The sequence below is a fragment of the Cygnus atratus genome, chromosome 9 (genome assembly GCF_013377495.2).
Source record: "Cygnus atratus isolate AKBS03 ecotype Queensland, Australia chromosome 9, CAtr_DNAZoo_HiC_assembly, whole genome shotgun sequence".
NCBI lineage: Eukaryota > Metazoa > Chordata > Aves > Anseriformes > Anatidae > Cygnus > Cygnus atratus.
The window spans coordinates 13,302,174-13,311,063 of NC_066370.1; the positions used below are offsets into that span (position 1 = coordinate 13,302,174).

Consider the following 8,890-nt stretch of genomic DNA (forward strand, 5'->3'; position numbering starts at 1 on the left):
GGACTTGACAGTGCTCTGCACAGCAGAACGGGGGCTCTGTCAGGACAAGCTCCTCGGAAGGATGGCCCACCAGAGAGGCTGTTGCACACACCGGCTGACGGAGAAAGCAAGTAATTAGCAAGCAAGACCAAAAATCTCTACATACCTATTTCAAATGCAGATATACATTCACCATCAGTATTAATGGAAACATAGTAAGAACACAGAAAGGAAGAATATGTCACAGAATCACTTAAGCAGGCTAAAAACTGCAGATCAAAAGATGGGAAAGGCTGATTAAAGACAACTTCTAGGGGGAAAAAATTGCTGTCTTCTACAGCTGTGAAGTTCCTGGGCAATTGCCTGGTTACACTCGGGGTTTTACTCCATGCTTTAGCTATCAAAATGCAAGACAGAACCTGAGGATATCATATGTATTAAAGGTATTTCCTGAGAATTTTGAGCCTACAAGGTAGGAAATACACTAAACGATATCATCTATGAGATTTAAAATTCCTTCATTATTTTAAGTGCCTTCTATATTCTTTGAATTAGTGCCTTGAAATTTCATGAGTAAAAACTTTATACATTAATCATGCATGTATAAGTACACTATGAATGTCATTAATAACCATCCTTTAAAACTGATGTACTGGAAAGAGTAAAATAGATGGATTTATTCTCGTAACAGCATATGCATAGTGCTTATCCATAATGAGAGAAAGTTGTTGTTACTCCACTATAAATCATTTGCTAAATACTGCAAAGGCATTTGGTGCTGTACAGACTTGGAGCCTCAAGGGAGGCCAAAATAGTCAAGCGCTCTCTAAAATTCATCTGTAAGATTATTAGGGCAAACCCTTGGCTTACCTATGCTCTACCTTGTACAAAAGAGTTGACCTTCAATCCAGAGCGAGCCTTGGGGTGCTACCCTACTACAGAACTGCAGAAACCTCCCACTTCAGGAGTAATCCCACCAGAGACAGCTAAGTGTCTGCTGAAGAGTGCCGTAAGGCAGTGGAGTTTATTACACTGCATTTCTAAGCTATTTAGTTGCCATCAGATGCCACTAGACTACATGACTTGACATGGAATTGGCAGTCTTGTCAACCACCTAAGTTTCGTTTGACACCCTACACTGGCGATACAAAAATTGTCCTCATGTTCTTCCATGGGGTGGAAGAACCAGTGCTTCCAAGCACCAGTGTTGGTAACGCAGTTCAGACACAAAGATACCCATGTACCAACATTAATACAGGAAATATTTAGCTCTTGAAAAGGACAAAATACATCCCTAACACAGTATGCTGGACACCTGTTATCTTTCTATCAAGCAGAGCAGTTTGGCACTCAGTCCTACCACCCTTATTCTACAAACGCAGGCCAGTTCCCTATCCAGACTCTCCCAGTCCAGTTCATACATACTCTCTTAAGACACCTGGACCAACAGAAGTCCACCCAGGATCATGAAGGACATATAAAAGGAGAGAAAATCCTCGACCTCCTAAGTCTGCACTGAGTAACCCTGTGGACCTATCTCATGGCCTGCAGCTCAGGTTACATTCGTAGATCCAAACAGGGTAAGATACTGGGCAGAAGCATTTTAAATTTTTCCAAAGAATGTATTGCCTCAAAAGAAATAAAATAATTAAATCTTAAGTGGTTTGTAGAAGTTGGAGACAGACTTGCATCTTTAACTTGCTAAATCATTAAATGTTAGCTAGGTGCCTCATTTCATCCACTGATGCTGCTTAGAAACTACCTTAATGTGAAAGAAACAAGAAGCTCTTCATAAATATCAGGATAATTCTATCATATTAAGTAGTGATACCTAATCAAGGTGACAGAGACTGAGAGACTGAGTATAAATCTTGTGTCATAGGCTTGGCTGCTGTTTGGAAATTGATTCTGATCCATCAAAATTTGTGTTTTCCCCTAGAAGCAGATGTTGTGCTCTAAACTGGTAAGTGATGAGTATCTATTTGAAGTATTATTAAACATATGCCTCTTTATCATGTCAGTTTATGCTTTCATGGGAGAATGATTCAATTAGAAAGACTTTACAATGCTTGGAACAATAGCTCTAGTTTTATACCACCTAAAAGCAAAACCATTTTTAAAGAGAAATCAATTTTCCTGCCCAGGATGCATTTCACACATATCCTTGCTTTTTACAGATCTCAGGTTCATGCCCACTTTCATGGCTAATCTTTACAAAAGCTTTTACTCATTTTGATGTATTTATTTTATTGATTTATATAGCAATTATTATCATGCCAACTTGGTTTCCACTTATCACATCAATGCCTTTTCATTACTACTGCTCTTTGCTTAAGAACTTACTGCCCAGCCCTGCAGTACTGGGGGGCGGGGATGATTTTTTTTGGTTACTTTCACATCTACAGAAGGGAAACTTCAATGGCAGATAAGGAGCTACAGACGCAGCTCTTGAGAGTCACCTCTATTTTAAGGACAGGTTGTTTCTGACTAAGCTTGTTCTCCATCTTGAGATCCAGTTCAACACCAGAATCACCAGGATCTTGAGGTGGCCATAAAATAAATAGAACAATAATCACTACAACCTTTTCCTCAGAGACTTTTGAGGAAAAGAATAAACCACTTGAATTGCAAGTGTGTTTGGCTCTTCCCCTCAACTCAGTTTGATGACAAGGTTGCATGCTGGGGGGGGAGTCAATTCTCTGCTGACTTTTGGATTCCTTCTCAAGATGTTTACAGGAAAGGTTGATGTGAGTAACTAAGCCGGTCTTCTGCTCACCTGGACCAAATGCTCACATGAATCACCGAGGACACACTTTTTCTGAGGCTCATGGATGTGAGTACTCCAGATTTCCATCTGGCAGCAAAACAGCGATTCCATCTTTATGAGGCACTAAGTAAGTTTAAACAGATTTTTTTGCGTATAGATTGCTCCCAGGAGGGCATTACAGAGTGGGCAGCTGGTCCCACGTCAAGCAAATTTAAAGCATGGGAAAAGAAGAGGAGAGAAGGAAAGATACTACCACTGGCTTAAGCCTTGCTACAGTCATTGCCAGCTTTAGGTTAACACTTCTCGTGACAACCTGAGCCTGAAGAGGGCTATAAAATCCCAAGATTAATGGAGGAAGCATCCTTACTCCAGAGGAGCTGCAGGCTACAAAAGTGTAACTTTTTCTGCTCAGAAAGCTGTCACAGCAAGAGCAGTCTATAGCCTATGGCTGCTCAGATACTCGGGGAAGCCTACTGCCTCCTTGGGACTTCCTCTGGAAGAGAGGAGGGAAGGATGGATGACTTTCAGGTTCAGCTTTCAAGTCATCAGAAACCAAGATAAATTCTAGTGTTTTTCCTAGCATAAAGAAAGAATTACATGGAAGACAGCCTGAAGAAATGAAGGTACCTAACTGATACCTTTGTCCAGCTGCGGTCTGCCTCCCTTTCCTGGCAGCTTTTCAGCTAAACCCCTCAAAATAATGTACCATGACACAGCCAACAGAGGGAGAAATTGAGGCACCATTGACCTCATCTTAGGCTACTTCTGAGTGACAAAGATGGGAACAGAATCCATCTGACACTGAACCAGTGCACTCCCTCTAGTGGGTCAACAGCCTGTGACTTTAAGCCAGCATGAAGCCTGTGTGTCCATAAATACACAAACACTAAATGTCATAGGAAGTAAAGGTGTACCATGTAAGAAAACCTTTCCATTATAAGCAAGGACATTTCACTAGCTTGTTATAGCTATCAGCTGTGAGAATATAGTTATATTTTCTACAAGAAAAGGAAACCTCATGGAAATAATTATTTTGTGCCCTTTCTTAAAATCTTAACCACCCTACTCTGGTTCTAAGCTTTAATGTGACTGTGCTAATCAGCACCCGTCTCCCAGATATACCACGCTAACCGAACACAGCACTGCCCAGCCAAGCATGCAGGTTGACAGTAAACCCCAGCAGAAATTGTAGTTCACACCAGAGAATTTTAGTCACTCTTCCTGATGGGACAACAACTTTCCAGAGCCAATAAAGCAAGTACATTTCACATCTGGCACACACCAGACTTATGAGTGACTTTGACAGAATGCTGCTGTGAGCAAAACGTGTTTCAGCACTGCACCTTTACTGGGGGAATTACAGCGTTCTCATTAAGATGATAGACATAAAGAGCTGAGAGGTAAAAAAAAAAAAAAGAGAAAAATCAACAAGAAAATAAAGTGTGGTATGACCTATTTTATAATAAAAAGGTTAGTTTAATAGATATTCTTGGATATATTCAAAAATGAATCCAGCTCATGCTCCTTTCTCCACATACAAAGAGAGCTGCAAGAACCACATGCAGCAAGGAGCTTCTGGTAGGAATCTAGGGCTTTCCTGTTGCTGTTCAGAAAGTAAAATAGTTTTAATGCATACATTGTTAATGCATGTCCAGTTCTGCTACGAGACATTCAGTACATGCACATGATAATGAACTCTGCTGCTGATTTAAGGTGCAGGATGACAGCAGAGAATAAAGAAGCCTTTAATAGGACAAAATCTGCCCTTCAGAAGTGAGTCTCTGAGCTCAAGCTGGGCAGCTTCTCTGCTCTTTGTAAAGCAGCAGAGCAGCAAAAGAAGCAAGCCGTCCTTTAGGTAGTCCTCAACACGATTATTATGGAGGAGGTAAAGATTTTCTAGAACTCTTTCATGAGTGACAAACATCTTTCTTGCTTACCAGAAGTCAACCCAATTCTTCTCTCTCTACAACTTATCATATGTTTACAGATTTTATTTTATTTTTCATGATCATACAGTAGTCAAAAAAGCAAAAGAGACAGGACTAGACAGAGATGAAGAAGATTTTCTTGTTGTTACATGATTAGCAAAGGAAATGAGCGCTACTTTTGTGATGGTTCAGCTACAATTCACTGCCTGCAGACGAGTCAGAGACTCCAGTTGGGTTCATTCAGTTTTCCTTGTGTGAATTTGGAAGCAGCAACAGCCAGCCACCACTGCACTCAGTGCCATGGAAAAGCCCGTAAATAAACAGAACTTTAAACACAGCCTGTGCCTACGTGCAGTTACACTGTAATACAACCCAGGGCTCACAGGGTATCACAGAGTACAGCCCCATGTCTGGGAGGAATACCATACGTAGCAGTAAGCATCGGATTTGAGGTATCTAGACTCTCTGGAACCAAAGGCTTAGTTCCCTGGCAGGATTAATGCAGCCCTTCTCCCTTTGAGACAGCATATAATTCTCTCTCCTCAAAAGGTTCACCAAGGAGCTCCTACAAAAACATCCCAGCTCAGCCTGTGATTATCAAAGTACAAGACCAGGAACATATGACCTCATTTTCCAATTGAGGGGAAGACACAAAAAACCCTCCCTCTGAATCCCAGCCAAGGCAGCAGTACCTCTACCTGACCAAGCTGTTTGCTATCTGCAGCAAATTACCCTTGAAACAGTCGGCGCTTGTTCCAGAAAAGGAGGCTACCAGAGAGCACTACAAACTCCATTAGCCGAAGAGAAAATCTTACAGACAGGTCAAGGAGATCTGCTGCTCAAAAATACCTGTTGTTTGGGCTGCTTTTCCAATCCATGACAAAACACTCCTCTGACTTAGTCCTGCGCTTGTTCATGGACTAGATTTCGCTAGAATGAAAAAACATTTCATGTCTTCTGCCAAACTACAGAAGAGACTTTTAAGAGGAGGATCCTGGGCCTACCTAAGAGCTCTCTTCAGGAGGTGCTGGTTTTCAGAGAGGCTGCTGCCAGGCTCACATCATGCTTTAAGAACAATAGCATTTTTCTACAGGAGCTTTCCATCTTCTTAGTATATGTTATGGCAGAGGCTGGCAGGTCCCGCTGAGGACACTGTCCCTCTCCAAGCTCACCAGCACGGGGCGGCCTGCGGCCTGCCTGCAGACCACATGCAAACAGGGCAGGCAGCTAGCGGTCCCCGTGAAGCTCGGATCCCAGATCCAGCCGTGTGCGACTTCAGCACCGCAACCACCACTCATACCACAGGAGGGTGTAGCCTACAAACTCTCCCCAGGATCTGGAGTCAGCAACTTTATTAAGTGTGAAACAGGCACCACCCCTAAGAGGAGACAGAAAATCACCACCTGACAGCCTCTGAGGGCTTCTTCTGCCTGCACCCCTCTCCCCAACCCAGACACTGATTTTCCCGCAGGATGTAAGAACTTAATAATCCTTAAGACTTTAACATCTGTAAGATTTGTTTTAGTAGCCAATAAATACTGGCTTGAGATTAGCCAAGGGCTTTCAACACGTTTGTGATTGAAAATACCTAGTAAACAGACAACAGGACTGCAAAAGTTCAATTTTCTAGAGAAAACAAGCCAAAACCCGCATGCAGACAGCTGAGGAGCGTCCCAGTGCACACGCAGGTCTGGCCTTTGCTCTGCAGCAGCACCCCCAGCTGCCCTCTGCTCCCCTCTTCTCCTTCATCCTCAGCCAAGCACTGCTCGAAGTCTTCAGGGGAGATGCTTCAACATCCACGTGTTGTTAAAAGGCTTGAATAAAATAAGCTTCGGTGTCATACTGCGCGTGTGGTGGGGCATACTAAGATATACGGACTGATAACAGCTGCCAGATGAAAACACTTCAGTCCTTAATTATAAGAGGGCACAAGGCAGGAGGCATTACCGCCTGGCAAGAGGTATCATTAAAGCACGCGAGTTCTGGTGGAGCTGAGTGTACTTAACAAACAGGGAAGATCAATACACACTGCTTTTCCTTAGCTCTACTCCAATCATCCTCTTCAAAAGCAACCTTTATGAGAGCTAAAATTTAAGTGTGTTACCCTCTCTCACCTCTCATGCTATTTATTTTCTGAGAGGTTGTTATTCAATTGGAAGGCTCGGTATGACACAAAAAAACAGTGAAGCATCACAGCATCTATGTCTTCCTTCTGGAAGGGCATGATTTCCCCCAAGTTTCATTTACAGTACTAGAGTTTGATTACATTGATTTTTTAGACTTTCTACAAAAGTTTGAAGAACTTCTTCCAGGAATAGCTCAGGAAAGAGAGTTAAGCATGTAACAAAATGGATGAAAAGCCTTGTTTTACCGCTTTTTTACTAGCTTTCACGTTTAGCTCTCAAAGATAAATGTGATCTGATGTCTCTATCAGCACACGAGAACAGCAACATAATTCAAGTTTCAGAACACTGTTCCCGCAAACCTCCTCTTGCCACAAAGTAAGGAATAACTCCTTGCTTGCAGACAACTTTTCAGCCGCGTGTCATCTTGACTGCTTTATACGAAGAGAAGATAAAGATCACCAGCACCATGAAGTCGTTTGCAGCCATACGAGTTGTGTATGATCAGAGCAATGGCCGATCAAACCTTGTCCCTGAGACAGAAACCTACGCCAGAAAACATATCCAAAACTCATTTGAGATAAAAAGTCTCTCCATCAACCTCAGCAGCCGTTGAACTGCTTAAAAAAAAAAAAAAAAAAAAAAAAAAAGCTATGAAAGGTAAGAAAGCAATAACCCAAACTGACAATTATCCCACCACACACCTACAAGCAACAGAGGTAGCAAGAGGCAGCTACAGGCTGTTGTACACAAAACTGACAGTCTGCTTTTTTATTCCAATTCTTGCAAAGATTTTCTTAAAACACATGGAAGCCAGGGATGTGACTTCATTACTCGGATAGATATATGGTCATTCATAAGACTGAAATCATTTTTTGACATTGTGAAGCACTTCATTCCTTTATGATGAATTCAAGAGGGTAATTACAAAAGAAACCTTTTGTTACGTGCAACTTTCCCATTTCACTGCTGTCACCCACTGTACACAAAGGCAAAAGGGAGCATCACGCCGCTCACCAGCTCCCACAAGCACTGAATAGGGCAGGCTCGCTGCCCTGCTAGGCGAAGGCTGAGTTCTGTTCATCGCTCCGCGATGTTCCCTCTGCCTCTCTTTGCGGGGCAGCTCCTGCAAGGGAACTCTTCCTAATTCAGAAGTTACAGCGCGTTCCCCAGCCTGCCGGCAAAGCGAGCGGTCCTTAGCGGCTCGCCCGGCAACTTGCCTTCAAAGAACGCGGTCCTGCCTGGAAGGACCTCGCTGCTCCAGGTCCCTACCGAAAGCTCGCCGCGGTCTGAAAAAGAGGCGGTGGGGACGGACACGGCCCGGTGGGGACGGACAAACCCCGCGGGGATGGACACAGCCCGGCGTGGCGCTCCCGACACGGACCCACAGGCGCTACCTGCGCCGGCCCCCCCGGCCCCCTCCCTCCCTCCCTCCTTGCCCCCGCAGAGACGCCGCCACTGACCGGCCGTAGGCACGTCGGGGACCAGCTTGAGGGGCCCGATCTGCCGCAGCTGGAAAGCCGTCCGCACTTCGTGGCAGCTGGGCGCCTTGCCCGCCGCCAGCCCCGCCGCCGCCAGCAGCCACAGCCCCAGCAGCCCGCGGCTCCCGCCGGCGGCCATCTCGCACCCAGCGGCCGGGCCGGGCCGTATGCGGGCGGCGGGGGCGGCCGCGAGTCCCGGCCCCTGCCGCTGCCCCGGGCCCGGCTCCTGCTCCGGCTGCCTCCCGCCCGCCCCCCCCGGCCCGCGCCCCGCCCGCCGGCCGGCTCGGGGAGGGACGGAGCGAACGGGGGGAGCGGCCCCGGGAGCCGGGCGGGGGGTGCCGGGCCCCGGGGGCGGCTCTGAGAGGCTGAGCGGGCGGCGCTGAGGCCCGGCTCCGGGCAGCGCGAGGGAACAGGGAAACTTCGCGGCGAGCGGGCAGCCGCGCGCACAGAGCGGTGGGCTGCGGAAGGCAGCGGTGGGTGGGCTCTGGGGGACAGGTAGGCGTCCCTGGCTCTTCTCGGTGGCACTTAGCACTGGAACCTGGCTAGAAAATGCATCAGCAACAGCACGAAGTACTCCAGACGCACGCGTTGGTCTCTACATTTCCTGGGGAC

General features: G+C 45.8%; 1 protein-coding gene across 3 annotated transcripts in view; it reads right to left on the bottom strand.

The window, feature by feature from the left end:
• The window catches only part of LOC118247058 (glypican-5-like), a 378,790-nt gene extending 370,297 nt beyond the window's left edge, over positions 1–8,493 (bottom strand). For 2 of the 3 annotated variants that reach the window (XR_007708644.1, XM_035544740.2), the window contains exon 1: positions 8,261–8,493. Coding sequence is in view for 2 of the 3 variants with exons in the window: in XM_035544740.2 (XP_035400633.1) it covers positions 8,261–8,417 (157 nt within the window). In the remaining variant the exon portion in view is untranslated. The remainder of the gene's footprint in view (positions 1–8,260) is intronic. The other variant, XM_035544741.2, reaches the window with a different exon arrangement.
• Positions 8,494–8,890: the final 397 nt, after the last annotated feature.